This window comes from Hypanus sabinus, chromosome 12 (genome assembly GCF_030144855.1).
Source record: "Hypanus sabinus isolate sHypSab1 chromosome 12, sHypSab1.hap1, whole genome shotgun sequence".
Lineage (NCBI taxonomy): Eukaryota > Metazoa > Chordata > Chondrichthyes > Myliobatiformes > Dasyatidae > Hypanus > Hypanus sabinus.
Genome location: NC_082717.1, coordinates 19,773,777 through 19,792,234, shown reverse-complemented (window position 1 = coordinate 19,792,234; position 18,458 = coordinate 19,773,777). Strand labels below are relative to the sequence as shown.

At 43.3% G+C, this 18,458-nt stretch overlaps 1 protein-coding gene across 3 annotated transcripts in view; it reads left to right on the top strand.

The window, feature by feature from the left end:
* Positions 1-18,458, top strand: part of ltbp1 (latent transforming growth factor beta binding protein 1) — a 416,523-nt gene that overhangs the window by 301,896 nt on the left and 96,169 nt on the right. For all 3 annotated transcript variants that reach the window (XM_059985624.1, XM_059985626.1, XM_059985625.1), the window contains one exon: positions 17,725-17,850. In XM_059985624.1, coding sequence (XP_059841607.1) covers positions 17,725-17,850 — 126 coding nt within the window. The remainder of the gene's footprint in view (positions 1-17,724; positions 17,851-18,458) is intronic.

Here is an 18,458-nt window from a genome sequence, read left to right as displayed (position 1 = left end):
ACAAAACTGAGGATTCCTGACAGTGAGTGGTGGGAGGGGCCCGTCATATGCCATAGTCACACTTTCGAGGTGGCTCTGGAAGTCCAGCCCCAATAGCACAGGCGCGCACAGTTGAGGCATGACCAGTAGCGCAAAGATCCGATATTCTGTGCCCTGCATCACCAATGTCGCTACACAACCCACCCGGATGTCTGTGGAATACGACCCAGAAGCCAAGGTGACCCTCTGGCTTACCGACCGTGTCACGAGTCTGCAGCATTGCACTGTGTCCGGTCAATAAAACTCTCAGTGCTGCCTGTGTCAAACAGGCAGCTAGTCCTGTGCCCCTCCACCAGGATGTCCATCATTGACGTAAGCTGGTGTGGGGCGCTTTGGTCGAGGGTTACAGAGGCCAGAGTTGAACTGCTGTCTTAGTGCCCGGTAAGCAACGGTGGGTAGGGGGCGGGGCATGTTGACGCCGACAAAGATGGCCGCCCCCATCCGGGCATGCAAGATGGCGGCCCCCATGCCTCGCACGAGGCAGGCAGGCAAGATGGCGGCCCCCATGCCTCACACGCAGTGCTGCTCGTGGTTTAGACTTACAGACCTTGGCGAAATGGCCCTTCTTCCCGCAGCTGGAACAGGTCACTTCTCGGGCCGGGCAGCGTTTTCGGGGGTGCTTTTCGAGTCCGCAGAAGTAACACTGCACGGGCTTGCGAATGGCAGCAGCTGTGGTCGGGTTCGGGGAGTTCGTGGAATCGTGACTGGCAGCGGCGTTGGCGAATTCGCTCACGGGAACCGGCGGCGGTGGGGTCTGTCCACGGAACCGGTGGGGGATCACGCGGCTGGACAGCGTCAGCGTTGTGCAGAGCAGCCTCCAGCGTGTCGGCCGTCTCGATTGCCGAGTGTAAGGTAAGATCGGCATTTTCCAGCAGCCGCTGGCGCACGTACACTGACCTGATCCCTGTAACAAAGGCGTCTCATACGAGGAGCTCCGCATGCTGTTCCGCTGTGAGAGTTTTGCAATCGCAAGTTCGCACGAGTGTCTGTAGGGCTCGGAGAAACTCGGCGCTCGACTCTCCAGGCCGCTGTTGTCATGTAGCTAAGTGATGTCTTGCGTAGACGGTGTTCACCGGCCGCAGGTACTGTCTTTTGAGGGCATCCAGTGCCCCTTGGTAGGTTGGCAGGTCTCTGATAAGTAAGTAAACTTTCGGGGTGACCCTCGAGAGAATTCTGTGCATAACAGCGGGTTCAGTTGCACTAACCTCCTCCAAGTATGATTGGAAGCATGCAAGCCAGAGTTCAAAGGCAAGAGCTGCTTCAGGGGCTTGGGGGTCCAAATCCAATTTTTCCGGACATAAAATACTTTCCATGTTTTAAAACTTCCAGTCAATAAAATTGATGCACCATCAATAACTCTCTCTGAGATGTGAAGGTGAGATACCGGCTTTTATTGACTGGAAGAAAGAACAAGCAGTAGTTGGCCACCATACTACATCCTGGAGACTGAGGGCCAGGCTCAGGCCTCAATTGCCTTTATACCGGGGTCTGTGGGAGGAGCCACGGTCAGTGGGAGGGGCCACAGGAGCAGTCAGCAGGGGGCGTGTCCAGACAGGTAAATGTAGTTCACCACAATATCTATTACTGTGTCACCATCCACAGCTCAAAGCTGAAAATTAAATTTGCTGACAATACTACATTGATTGGCCTTATCTCAAATAATAACAAGGCAGCCTACAGAGAAGAAGTCATCAGTGGTGTCAAGAAAACAACCTCCCCCTCAATTTCACAAAAACAAAGGAGCTGGTTGTGGACTACAGGAGGAATGGAGACGGGCTGACCCCTATTGACATCAATGGATCTGGGGTTGAGTGGGTAAACGGCTTTAAGTTCCTTGGTATACACATCACCAAGAATCTCATGTGGTCTATACATACCAACTGTGTGATGAAAAAAGCCTTTTTCACATCAGAGGGTTAAAGAAGTTTGGTATGAGTCCCCAAATCCTTTCTACAGGGGCATGATTGAGAGCATCCTGACTGGCTGCATTATTGGTTTGGGAACTGTACTTCCCTCAGTTGCAGGACTCTGTGCCGTGAGTGGTGCGGACAGCCCAACGCATCTGTAGATGTGAACTTTCAACTACTCAGGATAATTATAGAGACAGGTGCGTAAAAAGGGCCCGAAAGATCATTGGGGACCCGAGTCACCCCAACCACAAATTGTTCTAGCTGCTACCATCGAGGAAATGGTATTGCAGCATAAAAGCCAGGACTGGTATTTCTATGCTATGTTGACTATCCTGTTGTATATACTATTTATTACAAGTGACTATAGATTATACATTGCACACTTAGACAGACACATAGCATAAAGATTTAAGAAAGGATGTAAGAAATAAAGTCAATTTAATTCTTCAGATACATAAAGTGCAAAAGAGAGATGAGAATGGATATCGGACTGGTGGAAAATGATGCTGGAGAGGTAGTAATGGGGGACAAGAAAATAGCAGATATACTGAATAAGTATTTTGCATCAGACTTCACTGTGGAAGACCCTAGCAGTCTGGTGGAAATTCCATCAAGTCAAGGTTCAGAAACGTGGGAAGTTGCCATTACTAGAGAAGGTTCTTTGGAAACTGAAAGGTCTGAAGGTAGATAAGTCACCTGGAGCAGATGATGTACACCCCAGGGTTCTGAAAGAGATGGCTGAAGAGATTGTGAAGGGATTAGTAATGAACTTCCAAGAAACACTCGTCATTAAGTGGCATCTGGAATTTCCAGTTGGCGGACGATTTCTCTCCACGCCGCTCTGTCCCGAAACTTGTCCACAGCATCCCTAGTCTTGTCCAGCTTGGTCCAATCCTTGATGTTATCCAGCCACGTTGTTCTTTGCCTTTCTGTTCCTTTCTTTCCCTCCACCTTTCTGTATAGCAAGTCTGACAAGATGTTATCTCTCCGTGTAACATGACCACAATAAGCAACTTCTAACTTCATAATCTTCTCCAGAAATGTCCGTGGTCTATCAACTTCAGACAAAACCCTCTCATTTGAAACCTTCCCTACCCAGCTAATCCTCAGCATTTGTCGATAGCCCTAGAAACACTAGATTCTGGAATGGTTCCGGAAGACTGGAAAATTGGAAATGTCACTTTACTCGTAAAGAAGGGAGGCAGGCAGAAGAAAGGAGATTATATGCCAGTTAGACTGATCTCACTGGTTGGGAATATGTTGAAGTTGACTGATAATGGTGGGGTTTCAGGGTTACTTGGAGACACAATAAAATAGACTAAAGTCAGCATGGTTTCCTTGAGGGAAAATCTTGCCTGACAAATTTGTTGTCTTTGAAAAAATAACAAGTAGGATAGATAAAGGAGAATCGGTTGATACTGAGTATTTGGATTTTCAGAAAGCCTTTGACAAGGTAGCACACATGAGACTGCTTAACAAGTTAAGAGCCCATGGTATTATAGGAAAAGTACTTACAAGGATAATGCAGTGGATGATTGGAAGGAAGCAAAGAGTGGGAATAAAAGGAGCCTTTTCTGGTTGGCTGCCTGTGACTAGTAGTGTTCCACAGGGGCTTGTGTTGGGGCCACTTCTTTTTACGTTATATCTCAGTGACTTGGATGATGGAATTGATGGCTTTGTTGCAAAGTTTGTGGAAGATACAAAGATAGGTGGAGGGGCAGGTAGTTTTGAGGAAGTAGAGAGGCTACAGAAGGACTTGGACATATGAGGATAATGGGCAAAGGAATGGTAGATGGTATACGGTGTCAGAAAGTGTTTAGTCGAGCATTTTAGTAGAAGAAATGAAAGGGCAGACTATTTTCTAAATGGAGAGAAAATTCAGAAAATCTGGGGTGTAAAGTGGTGTCCTTATGCAGGATTCCCTAAAGGTTAATTTGCAGTTTGAATCAGTGGTGAGGGAAGCAGTTGTGATGTTGGCATTCATTCCAAGAGAATTAGAACATAAAAGCTGAAGGACACAGCCTCAGAGTAGAGGGCTGTCCAGTTAGAATGGTGATGAGACAGAATTTCTTTAGCCCGAGAGTGGTGAATCTGTGGAATTTGTTGCTACTGGTGGCCGTGAAGGCCAAATCTTTACATATATTGAAGGCAGGAGTTGATAGTTGATTGGTCAGGAGGTGAAGGATATGGGGAGAAGGAAGGAGATTGGGGCTAAGAGGAAAAATGGATCAGCCATAATGACATGGCAGAGCAGACTTGATGGGCCAAATGGCCTATTTCTGTTCCTATATCTTATGGTCTTATTCCTCTCTTTCTGACTTTTATCAACTCTGGAATTAACCTTGAGTCATTGTATTCAGTATATTTTTCAGGATGCATCATAGAATGTTTCTTTTCCCCAATCAAATCTAAGTACTTTGCGGAGTATGAAGGTTTTTTTTTGCTTTGGCCACTTATATAAACTGCTGCAGTTTTAGACAAAAAACACCATTGTATGGCACGCAGCATGATTTTTAAATAATTTATCCTCAATCATAGAAAACTGCAGCCATTTATTTGTTTGATTGTATCTTGGGCTTTAAAAACAAGAAAATGGTTTTATCTGTCCCACCATTAACTCCAAGCTGCTAGTCAACTGCTCCAGCCACTGCTGGTTGCTATCCAGTGATGTCTGTGAACACCATCACCCAGCAAGCAGCTGAGGTTAAAATCAGGGTTGCGGTTTCATTGTGGGCAAGGAGTTGGGACTCGATTCTGTTTCACATTCCCTCAGATGTCGTTTCAACTGTAAAGTAGACAAAATAATTTTAATTTCTTCCTTCCTCTTCTGAGAAGGTTGACATCATTGTGGGGACACAATTCCAGCATGTTAAATTTCCTCTTTCTTATGACTGATCCCTAGTCATGTGAGCGCCTGAGCTTTCGATGCTGCTGATTTTACTGTGGACTAAAGTTTGCTTTGTGCATCTTCTTGTATTTCACATCTATGTCTCTTCTCAGTCTTCGGGTTTACTCTATGCCATTCACATGGAGACGTGAGAAAATCTGACTCGAGGTCGTCACTGAAAACGCTATTGAGCACTGATTTCGTTTCATTGCCTGTGGAAGAATGTGGCTTATGTTTGACCCTTCTTTAGTGTGTTTAGTAGCATGGTTTAGGAAATACCGTATATGTCTGTTCCAGTTAGTGAGTCACTGCCAGACTGGGAGCGTCCATGTATCTTTTAGGCATTCATATTGCACCTCTGCCTGCAAGGTTACAGGTGTGTTGGGAAAGGCGCCGAATGAAGTCAAGTTTATTGTCATTTCACTATTTACATACTGTATATACCATCAAAGGAGACAATGTTTCTCCGAACCAGGGTGAAAAGCACAATAGTACACAATAACTTAGGAAAGTAAGGATGAAATCTACAGGTGAATTACACATAGATAAATAAAAGTGTATAAATTAAATATTGTCAGGTACTGAACAAGTTAACCACTGACCTGTCGAGTGTGATGTGGCAGAGAGCTCAGAAGGCTAACGACCTGAGGGAAGAAACTGTTTTACATCCTAACTGTTCTTGTTTTTATGCATCGAAGTCTCCTGCCTGATGGTAAAAAGTCAAAGAGAATGCTGATGGGTGGGTGGGATCCTTGATAATATAAGGGCCTTGTTCCTGATAAATGTCCCTAGTGGATGGTAGGGAGCCCCCTCTGATCCTTTCAGCCGTTCTCACAGTCTTTTGGAGTGACGTCCAGACTGATGCTCAGCTGCTCCCATTCCGGATGGAGATACAGTTTGTCAGGATTGTTACTCTGAAAGCTCATAAAGAGACTTTATGATAACTAGTGGAACACCAGTTTTTATCTCAAGGTGTCCGGGACGAATTTGGCAAATTCCTGTTCAACAATTGCTTAACACACTGCCAAATATAACTCTACACTGTAATAAGTTTTGTCCTTTTAGTAATGTATGCCCTGACGTACTTCACAGTCAATCACATTCTTTATGAGGTTAATTTTGTGTTATAGAAATCATGGTAACCAATGTTATAACAATCAGATGACCTTTTTCTGGAAGTGTAAACAGGTGGTGAAGCTTGGGTGGTTGATGGTTGGGTAGAGTTGTTCTCCGATCTTGGCAAATTACTTGCAAACTTTTTGTCACCATGCGAGGAGATACGTGGCTTTTATATATTTCGCGATCACCTGATTGGATGTCATTTTGGAAACTCAGTTGTTGTGTGTGGAAGAAATCTCATCATTGCTTGGCTGTGTGGCGAACGTTGTGTGTTGTGCTCTGGAATCTTGCCTGCATCGAATGATAAATATTTACAGGATTGCTTGCGGTAAATCACACTTCAAGGAATTCCCTTGCATGCTGTCTGTTCACTTGCACCATGACTTTCTTTGATGCTCGGTTGAATTTGTGTCCTTCTTGATAATCATGGGTAGGAAGTGTAAATCATTGGATAAATATTAGTCTGGACACTAGCGATAACCCTACCAGCTACAGATTCCCTCACAGTCTGACTTGGAAAAATGTGTGCAGTCTATCAACATCTGAACCCCTGGAGCTCCCTAAAAGCTGGAATTTTGAGAGTCACTTCACTGCAGTGGCTTGAATTGCTCAAGAAGGTGGCGTACACTATGTTTAATAGTAGCTGGACAAACAGATGATGAGAGAGAAGGAAAATAGGTTTACACTGATAAATTTAGTTTAGAGGGGCAGCAGAAGGATCAAATAGAAAATAAGTGCCAGTATTAGTTGGTCTGATTGGCCTTATCTTGTGCCATATATCATCTGTAATAAAATGAATGCATTATAAAAAAATCTAAACCATTAACCTTTGGGTGATTTATATTACAATTCATTCATTTTCACATCACAGTATAAAAGCCTTCTGAGAAATGATTGTGATAACATAACCATGAGAATGTGTTTCACTGGCTGTTGTGTTCATTATTGAGGGACAGTGCAGAGCACACCAGGACACCAGCATGCAGGATACTCAATTGAACTTTACTGATCCCTTGCTTGTACAATATATGAACTCCTGTCATGTGCGAGTGGCCAACTGTGTGGCTCGGGAAAAACACTATTAACTATCGCAACACTGGCCTGAGTTTTTAGTCTGTGCTGTGTTACGAACCCCGTAACTGGGTCACTTACCAGCAAAGATAGAGAGGCCCATTGAAGTCTGATGGTACTATTTTTAAAAGTCTTTATTTATAAAGGGGCACAAAAATAAGATTACTACAGACATTCAGATAAAATACGTCGTCAATACAATCTAAAAATGCGGGTATAATAATAATCATCAATTAAGCAATAGCTCTATCATTTATCTAGGGGATATTGTATTGTCCGATGGAAAGATAAAAGTCACTGTCCTTTCAAGCTGCAGCTCTTTGGGTTTTAAGAGAGACGGTTTGAAACTTGCCCGGGTCTTTATCAGGCCAATCCGTTACGTCGGGGGAGTTGGTTCCCCGTTGTTAGTTCCAAGTCGTTTTCCATGGCACCAGCCACCAGCCCCCAGGCAAGGGAACCGAACGCACGTGGCTTCCTTCAGATGGCTTCCCGCTATTACGGGATTGCTAGCATTTCTGGTGCGTCTGAGGGGCTGTCCCTACAGCCCCCCCTTTTATCCTAATTCGCCGGGTAGTAGGTATCAATCAGGTTGGGGTGATGCAATCTCTCTCTCAACCAGCCCACTTTGCCCGAGGGCTTGCACGTAGCATAGTCCCCAATCCACAAATGTTGTCTCCAGGAGACAATGGCCATGTCTCTCTCTCATTTCCTGGGTCCTCTGACCCAACCCAATAATGCTCTTGTGATTCTCACAAAGGAGGGGGCTCCCCCGTGCCCTTAGGCCCCTCAGAGCTGTGGTACATTCATAACAGCTGAAGCAACATCACTTTGAATTTGAAGAACTAAAACACAAAAGATTTAGCAGTATCTCTGGTGAAAATTTCTCCGTCTCTGAAACTGGTTGCTGTCATGTTTTAAGCAACCATAATGACCCCATAAAGAATCTCCAAAGATGGCAGGGTAGGACAGAAGAAACACAGTTTTCAATTACACATTGAATCATTTTAGAAAATGCTAAATAAGGACCATAACATTTGTACATTGCATATCTGATTATGGCAAAAGCTGCAGTGTAAATGAAAAATCAATGAAGAAATTGCAATCTGCACTTCCTAAATAATATTTATAGTTTTAAACCATTAAAAATTCCCTTGGACCCCAGACAACAAATGACATTTTCAGGCTGTTTCCATCATCAGCCCCTTATTCTACTGCTGCAACTCCATCTACAATCTGCAGACGATAACAATTTTGTGAGCTGTATCACAAATAATGAATTCGAGTACAGGAATGAGTTGGAGGTCCTAGTTACATGGTACCATGACAACAACCTTTCCCTGAATGTCAACAAAACAAAGGAGCTGGACAGTAATTTCAGGAAGGGATGATGGTGTGGGGCTATGCACATGGCCTCTGTCCACTTCAAATGTGCTGATGTTGAGAGGTTGAGTGCTGCAGTTTCCTCAGAGTAAACATTACCAATCAGAGACTGTTGTGTACTTTGCTTCACGGAAACGTGGCCATGCCCTACCATTTCAGATGCGGTGCCACAACCCATTGGTTTCACCATTCTCCACATGGACAGGATAGTTCAGTCTTTTAAAAGTAGAGGAGATGTAGTATGCTTAATGATTTACTCATCATGGTGCATGTATGTGGCAGTTCTGTCTCAGTCCTGCTCACCTGACCCAGAACATCTAGGAATCAACTGTTGTCCTTTTCATCTGCCCAGAGAGTTTTCTACCACCATCCTGGTAGTGGTGTACATTCCACCTCAGGCCAGCTGGAGGAGGTGACACTGCGATCAGCAGGTTGGAAACAGCACACCCTGTTGCTTCCCTATCATCGTGGGGATGCCAACCAGGCCAGCTTGAAGAAGTCTAAACAACAATGTATCTCCAACATATCCATGGAAACAGAGGAACCAACGTACTTGACCATGATCAAGTACGCTTACCACACCATCTGACACCCACACTTTGGAAAGTCTGACCTCCTGGCTGTAACCATAGGCAGAGACTGCAGACAGTGAAATACATCTCATGACTAGAATGCTAGCATTCATCAGATTATATCTTTATATTATACCTTTATATCAGAGGTTCTCAGGTCAATCTGGGTGCCTGGAGTCCAGAAATCTGTTACTGGTGCTTGTGTTACTAAATCTGGCTTCCTGAGGGATCAGCATTTAGCAATGTAAATACTCGGAGCTGGCTCACGGTCAGCAGTCTCCTAGCCTAAACAAACACCAGCATTCAATTGTCTTAATTAAAAGTTCAAGATCTGCCTTGGCTTGAACTCGGGTGTAGTTTTTGTGCATTCTTGATCGAGATACTCATTAATATGACATGGCAGTATTTTAGTGGCAGAATTAATCACAGTACTCAATTGATACCTTCTCTTCTTCCTCCGACCCATGATCTCCCTCCTCTTGGTTACAGGCCTCTCCTTCCACCCTGCACACACTGGGTTTTTCTCAGCTGCTGTTACGTCATAAAGTTTCATTAAGGTAGCTGTGAAAGCAGCCAGTAGTCCCACTCCTCTGGTCGGCGTGTACGGATCTCTGCAGGAGAGTGCCTCTGCTGTCAATATCTAACCACCTTGCACTCTGCCACGAGAATGCAGGGATCGGAGTAGGCCATGCAAGCTCTGAAGCCTCAGCCATCGTTGACTGAGGTCGTGGCTGATATCGCTGTGAACTCCTATTAGCAATGGAGAGGCTACAAAGGAAATTTATGAGAATGTTGGCCAGAGCTAGAGAACTAAAGCTTTGAAGAGAGGCCGTTCAGGTTATGGATGCTTAATCCCGAGCAGGGGTTCCCAACCTTTTTATTCCATAGACCCTCTACCATTAACTGAAAGCTCAGTGGATCCCAGGTTGTGAACTGCTGTTCTAGAGCAAAGGACACTGAGAAATGATGTCAAAGAGGTGTTCAAAGTTATGAGTGGGCTACGCAGGCTGAATAAGGTGGACCCCTTCCCTTAGTAGAATGACCAGAAGATTTAGATTTGGGGGTGGGGGAGGTGAGCTTTTCTCCCCCAAGATCAATCAGGACCTGGGTTTGACTGTTTGATAGTGTAGTGGAGGCAGAAAGATTCACCATACTTAAAATTTATACGAGGGGTGACTGATAAGTCTGTGGCCTAAGCTAGAAGGAGTCAATTTTAGAAAACCTAGCACATTTATTTTTCAACATAGTGGCAAAATCATTATTGATTGTGCTTTGAATTACAGGTTTTATGAGAAAGATCTTAACATTTCTACCACATTTTAGTTGATGATGCTTCCTACCTTTGAAACTGGTTGATCCGGGTTATATGTTATAACGCCTTATTTTTTGTTTCTCCCCAAAGCAAAATAAAGATAAAAGCAGTACACACAGAATGCTGGAGGAACTAAGCAGGTCAGGCAGCATCCATGGAAAGGAATAAGCAGTCAATGTTTTGGGCCGAGACCCTTTTTCAGGACAGAGAAGGAATGGGGAAGACGCCAGAATAAAAAGGTTGGGGGAGGGCAAGGAGCCTAGTTGGAAGGTGACAGGTGAGTGGGAAAGGTCAAGGGTTAGAGAAGGTGGTGTTTATGATTCACAAAAAAAAGAAACATTTCTTTACATCTTGCCTGTGAATTCATTTTATAAATCCTAAATCTCTCAGTCAAATTCTTTTTTTTATATACTTCTAAATATCCCAGCTAAATTCATCACCTTTTGAGTGACAAGAGGTCATTTATTCCCTGTGAGGAGCCACCCTGAGATGGAAAGCAATTTTGTCACTGTAGGTTAGTTCAGTTTAAATTAGAGAGAAGGGCATTTGCAAATGTTCAGGTGTGCAGTCTGCAGGAACGTTGGCAATCTATTCTATAACGTTACTCTGGTTGTTAAATAAAATTAAACAAGGATCTGTAACTGAGACAGTAATATCCATTCCCTGGCTTGTATAGTACTTGAGTTGAAGTTATGCCCTTCTTTGTAAAGTAGACATCGTTAATATGGAGAGGAGTCTACATTAAGACCTTTAGATACAGGAGCAGAATTAGGTCATTTGGCCTGTCAAGTCTGCTCTGCCATTTCAGCCTGGCTGATCTAATTTTCCTCTCAGTCCCAATCTCTTGCCTTCTCCCCATACCCCATCATGCATCTGTGGTGAACTATGTGCCTGTCTGGACACACCCCCTGCTGAATGTTCCTGTGGCTCCTCCCACAGGCCCCTGTATAAAGGAGATCTGAGGCCTGACGCTCGGCCTCAGTCTCCAAGACATTGTATGATAGACACTCACTCCTGGTTCCTTCTTCCAGTCAATAAAAGCCGATATCTCACCTTACGTCTCAGTGTGAGTTATTGATGGTGCATCAGCATCTGAGTGAAAAGCTTATGCTATCGCTCCACTAGAGCTTCGTGATGCCACAGTAAGGGGAGTTGCTTCCAATCCCAGATCAAAATTGAAAGAGAGTCAATCAACATTGACAGACACCACCAAGTGTGCTGGTGGGGATTATAGAGCAGTTCGTTGCAGAATAGGGGAAATTCCCTCCTCTGACAGTCACCCAAAATCACATTGCTGGAGTTAAAAGCCTATTTCCCTGCAATTTCAGAAGGTGCATCTTTGGACACATAACTTCTCACCATCTCGCCTGCCCCTGGGAGCACCAGATACATAGGCCCCCATCCTGTCCAAGACATGATTTCAGTTTTGCAACAGTTGCATCTGAAATATATTAATAGTTTCTTAGGAAGTGGTCAAATTGGGCCAATTTGGATTAATGTAGAAAGGATGTGAGTTTGGGCCCAGGATCAAGGTTGTCTGTATTTTCTAAGTCAGCTGTGGCCTTTGCATACAGAAAGTCCTTGTACTGTTTTTGACCATCCTCACAGAACATTCCCTTCACCATGGGAAATGAGATCACAGTTAAGGCTATAAAAAAGATGTTAAGTTCCTTTCAGAAAGAAAAAGTAGCGGAGAGGATCTTTCTGATCATTTTAGTTGGCTGTAGTACAATCCTGTTAACTTTGTTTGCAAAAACTATCTCGGAAGCAATTTCATCCTTATGATGTTTATACATATGCAGTGGCCATTTAACATCAGAGGGTTGGTCAGCAGGTGTCGGTGGGATTTTCCTTGATGGTTGTCCATCCATTTTATAACTGGCGGGGCGAAAATGGCTCATTTCACACTGGTTTCTAGACCACACTTCAAACTCAAGAATTTTTATGTGCATGTTGAAACTCTTTATCCAATGAGGCACGAACCTTTTAATTTTCTATATTTTGGAGTATTTTAATATTTTTGGCTCTGTTCTTAAATTGGCCAAACATCGGCTCATTCCCTGCTCTTGGGCAATAAAATAATGATAAGATATTACCCAGGGAGAAATTACGTGTTCAGACTCTAATTATAGCGCTGGTATTTTGTCCCTGAGCGAACATGTGGGACCTCAGTCTCCTGTAAGGTGTGCGTAATTTGTGACAGTGTTGTTATGGCACAGTAGCACCAGCATATGTTAGGTGTTCCCGTATCTAAGTGAGAACAGAAGTTGTTAATTCTCCCAGTGATATCTGACTGATGTTGCTAACCCAATCATTAATCATTGCTTTTCTTAAATATAATTCTTGCCCTTGTTTGAACCTGTGCTTTTGAAATACTGGATGTAACTTGTATGTTCCTATCCTCTGTCTGATTAGTATGATTTCCCACGCAGTGAGTTGCCAATCTTTACTGCTTTGAGACCTGCAGGTTGTGTTATAAGTCAGCAGCTGTTTTTGGGTCATACATTCAAAGACTGGAGGTCAGTTTGATGCTGTCCTGACCCGTTTAGTTTCCTTGAGAAGAGGAACCACTTCATAGCAAAATGAATGATGCTGTGTGAAAGCATCACCACAATTAGTGAATCACATCAGTCAGTGTTAAACTGCCACTTACAGAGTGACATAATTTCACTCCTGATGTAAACCAGATCTTCTTGCACTGATTATGTGTTTTGTGTTCAAGGATTTCAATTTTCCTAAACTTATTTCCACCTTCCCAGTTGTGCTTGATCTACCCTGACCTCAGCTTCTTTGTTGTTAAAAGTGTTACAGGCCCTACAGACCATGGCTTCCATTATTCCATGTACAACTAGCTTCTCTGATTCCCTTCACAGTAAATTTGAGGATATTAAGGCTCTGCTGCTTGTGTCCTAACATATTTCAACTTCTATTTACCTATGTCACATTTGCTTGCTAACTACTTTGTCTACTGTGAACTTCAAGCTCTCGTTCTTGTTTTCAAATTGCCTTCCTGTTTCTGTACCTCCTCTGTCCCCGACAGTCTCTGCATTCCTTTAATTTTGGTTTTCAGCTTATTCTCCAGATACACGTGCTGCCATGTTTCAAGTGCCAAGGCACTCAACTCTTGCATCTACTCACTAAAACTCTTTTCTACCTCCATCTCCTCCTTACAAATACTATTGAAAATCAGCCTCTTTGACTATGTGTTAAGTCATTTACCTAATATTGTAGAATTCCAGTTAATTGGGACACATTGGGACCTGTACATTTTGGCTCAATTAAGTGGCACCTCTGTGGTGAACTACATATACCTGTCTGGACACGCCCCCCGCTGACTGCTCCTGTGGCTCCTCCCATGGACCCCTGTATAAAGGCGATTGAGGCCTGAGCGCGGCCTCTCAGTCTTCAGGATGTAGCATGGTGGATGGTGGTCGATTGCTGCTTGTTCCTTCTTCCAGTCAATAAAAGCCGATAACTCGCCTTTACGTCTCAGAGAGAGTTATTGATGGTGCATCAACCTCAATGAGCCGAATTTTCATGGAAATAAGTAAAAGATATAATAAAGACAAATTACCATTTAACTGGGTAAAAATAATCAATTTAAATGAAATACAGAACAAATTAGAACAGTACTTTACAGTACTTTAGAACGGATCCTAATTGTTATCAACAGAAGAATTCATCTGCCTTGTTCTTATGATTGACTGTAAATGAACAAAATCAGCATAGACACCTAGTGCTGATAATGGACTGCCTTCATAAATGCTTTAGACGATTACATCCTTCAAATCTCCATTTTCATTTCATTTCAAGATGATTGTTGATAGCTTTGGAATTCTTAACTTGTTAGAAAACAAATACATGCAACTGAATCTATTTAAGAACTGGTCGCTCTAAGCACAATGTAGTGTCTAACAACCATGTATGTGCACACGACTGACGCTAGTCAGAAACCACGCAGCAGCAGTCTCCTGCCTTCGTCTCCACCAGGATGAGGCTTTCCTTGTCAGGATATCAGAAATGTCCATAAGGTAAGATTATAAGATGTAGGAGCAGAATTAGACCATTCGGCCCATCGAGTCTGCTCCGCCATTTCAGAAGGGGATCCAGTTTTCCTCTCAGCCCCAATCTCCTGCTTTCTCCCTGTATCCCTTCATGCCCTGACCAATCAAGAATCTATCAAACTCTACCTTAAATATATGTAAAGGTTTGGCCTTCATAGCTGCCTGTGGTAATGAATGTCTTCCTTCTTCAAAAAACAGGATTTCCCTTCCTCCACCACTGATACTGCCCTCATCTGCATCTTCTTCATTTCCTGAACATCTGCGCTCACCCCATCTTCCCGCTGCCTTGACAGTAATAAAGTTCTCGTCCTTATCAACTGCCCCATGAGCCTCCACATCCAACACATCATTCTTCACACCTTCTATCATCAAATATGTCCTGCTCTCCCCCCATCTCCACTTTTCACAAGGATTGCTCCTTCCATGATTCCATTCATCCTTCCACACTGACCTCCCTCCCAGCACTTACCCTGCAAGTGACCAGAGTGCTACACCTGCCCATTCACCTCCTCCCTCATCCACATTTAGGGCCCCCAACAGTCTTTCCAGGTGATGCAATATTTTGCCTGTGAATCTGCTGGGGTTGTGTATTTGTTTACAGTAAAGTTTACAGTAAGTCTTAAAACAATCACACATCGATGATTTTATTGAACTGAAAAGAGAATTTTCGACTGGTCAGGTAGCATCGATGGCAAAAGAAAGAGTTGTTTCAGGTCAAAAACTGTCAGAGTTGGTGAAGAGTTTTGGCCTGAAACATTAACTGACTTGCAATGTGTGTCTAAAACTTCCTGTTTTTAACTCAGCCCTCTAGCATTTGCATTTCTTGATTTTAATTTACTGTTAAATTAGAACCGTTTGGACTTGGTTTAGACATGATTCCAGAAACAGCTGCAAGTTCAAGCTCAAACAGTTTAAAAAGCACTTGTGACAGAATGGTAAATGTGTCAAGAGGAAGATTTCTGAACTGCTGTTGAAGAAATACACATTTTGAAATCAGAATCTGATTTATTAAGACTGAGATAAGATGCAATATCATATGTGATGTGTTGACTACCTTTGCTCTATCCACTGCAAAGGGTCTCCCAGAGGCTACCCATTTCAATTCAACTTCCCATTCTTATTCTGACATGTCTTCACAGAAGCCAAACTCAGGGTGGATGAGAAGCACCTCCATGTTTTGCCTATGTAGCCTCTAATCTGATGGCATGAAAATACATTTCTCTCCCTCCCTGCTTCTCTCTTTTTCCATTTCCCATTGTGATTCCATTCTCAACCCTTCTCCTCAGCTGCCCATCATCTCCCTCTAGTTCTCCTCCTCCTTTCATTTCTTCCATGGTCCACTGTCCTCTTCTTAGATTCCTCCTTCTTCATATCTATCCCTTACATCCATCCCCTTCCACCTCCTTACTTGATCTCCCCTCACCCTCACCCGCCAGCTTGCACTCCTTCCCCTCACCCCATCTTCTTTTTCGTTTCTTTATTGAGATACAGTGCAGAACAGTCCCTTCCCTCCTTCCGAGCCACACCACCCAGCGATCTCCCGATTTAATCTCAACCTAATCATGGGACAGTTTGCAATGACCAATTAACCTATAACCAGTTCATTTTTGGACTGTGGGAGGAATCTGGAGCACTTGGAGGAAACCCACGCAGTTACGTGGAAACCATAACAATCTCCTTACAGACAGCGGCAATAATTGGACCCGGGCTGTGTGTACTGCGTTCTTCCTTTTTCCGCCTTCCTTTCCAGACCCGATGAAGGATCCCAGCCGGAAGCATCAGCTGTTTATTACCCTCCATAGATGCTGCCCGACTTTTTGAGCTCCTCCAGCATTTTGTCTGTGATCATCAAAATTTCCAACATCTACAGAATTTCTTGAGCTTACAATGTGAAATTTGTTGCTTTGCAGAGTACAGTGCAAAGACATAAAAATCTACAAGTTAAAAGATAAATATATAGTGCAAAGGAAGGAATAATGCCGTGAGTGTTGGCGTGAGTTTTCCTGACCTTCCCACCGCAGCTTCTTTATGCATTCATACGCTCTGCTGCTCTCCACTCATTCTCCATCCACGTGGCAGCTTTGTTGCAATGACAGTGCCAGACACTTTGCAGAAAGGAATCCCTGCCATGGGACTGCTGCCAAATGGCGCAGCTTAAACCATTTGCTTTTAAGTGCAAAATCCTGAAGAACTCAGTACAATTGGAAGCTTCCACCACGCGGACTGCCTCTTTATTACTCACAAGGGGATCCAGTGAGCTGCCCTCGTTGACATTGCTGCATTATATTGGATGAAATGGTGCAGGGAAGGCACATTTGCAGTAAACTACAAATAATACAGTACTGTGCAAAAGTCTTAAGCACATAGTGAGCCCTTTGCACAGTACTGTATTTGGCAATGTGGAGTGGAGAGCGAGTTTGTAAATCTGGCAGAAGCAAAGGGCGTTAGGAAGGGGGAGAGTGGAGCACTGCAGGCTGGATGTGGGGCAGGTAGCAGAGAAGGAATGCCAGGACGGGTGTGGATGGGTGCAGATACTCCCAACCCTAAGACACCAGGTTTGATTACAAATGGTTTATTAATCATTACAGAATGTTTCTCTGGTGCTTCCTGCTCCCTTCTCCTTAACCCAAGCACAAGTCCCTTTTCCTTGCCCCATTCCCACTCTCAGTCCACAGTGGAGACCCATATCAGAATCAGGTCATGATTTTTTTTTTGTTGCAGCAGTACAGTGCACTACATAGTATTACTACAGTTCTGTGTGTAAGTCTTGGGCATCCTAGCTATATATATGTGCCTAAAACTTTTGCACAGTACTGTATAATACATATTAAACTCATCTCATTAGAATATGTAATCAAAGCTATTTGAGGGTCTTGTCTGTTTAATACTATTGAAGTGGAACCAATCTGTATTAGTTCTTAATTTTCTATTGCCTTATTCCTTGTAGAGGCCAATTTTAAATGAAAGTAATCTGAAAAAAATTTTTTTGTTGGAATTAACTTATTAATTAAATGTCAATTGTTCACCGTCACAGCAATTTCAAATTCCTGTGAGTCCACAGCTCCATCTGGCCATCAACTAAACTAATGATGCTGATTCTCAAGGTTGCTCTTTTGTTGCACAGAAGTAATTACTCTGGTCATTAAGGATGTGTAGAAATATTTGCTGTGTCTTTGAATTTTAATCTTAATTCCAGTTCTGACTGGGATTTTGAACCTTCAGTCCAACAAGTTACTAAGTCACCTTTTCCAACCTGTTGCAGCCTTCAACTGCCTTCAGCTTCCTTTTACCGCGAAAATAAATCCTACTGTTTATTGTGACCACGTTTTTTACCAGGGCGAGACTGACCATTGTAATATCTTACCTGCAGATGTCGATGAATGCACAAATGATAAACCATGCGGCAGTCACGGCTTCTGTGAAAACATAGCTGGATCCTACCGCTGCCTCTGTGACCAGGGCTTTAAGGATCAAATGAATGGGGACGGGTGTACCGGTGAGTGCCTAATCTTTTCCATGGGATGCTTTTATCAGACTTAGAATAAACTACAACTCCCGTGCAGGGGAAATCATACCTCACTCACTTCTTTGTGGAGATAACCAAGGAGAGTGGTGAAGGCAAGGTGTTAGATGTTGTCCTAATAGACTTTACTAAGTCTTTTGACAAGACTCCATATTGTAGGGTGCTCTTGAAGGCTAAGACACAAGGGAAACAAGGATTGTCGGTGAACTGAATTCAGAATCAGTCAGGATCAGTTTTTTTTATCACTGGTAGATATCATGAAATTTTTTGGCTTTATGTCAGCTGTATAATGCAATACGTAATACTAGGAAAAAAATCTGAATTGTGGTAAGTATATATAAATACCTGTACTTAAATTAGTTAAGTAGTGCACAAATAGAAATAAAAAAGCAGTGAGGTAGTGTTCATGGGTTCAGTGTCCATTCAGAAATCAGATGGCAGAGGGGAAGAAGCTGTTCCTGAATTGTTGAGTGTGTGCCTTCAGGCTTCTGTACCTCCTACCTGATGGTAGCAATGATAACAAGGCATGACCTGGGTGATGGGGGTTCTTAATGACGGACACTGCCTTTCTGAGGCATCAC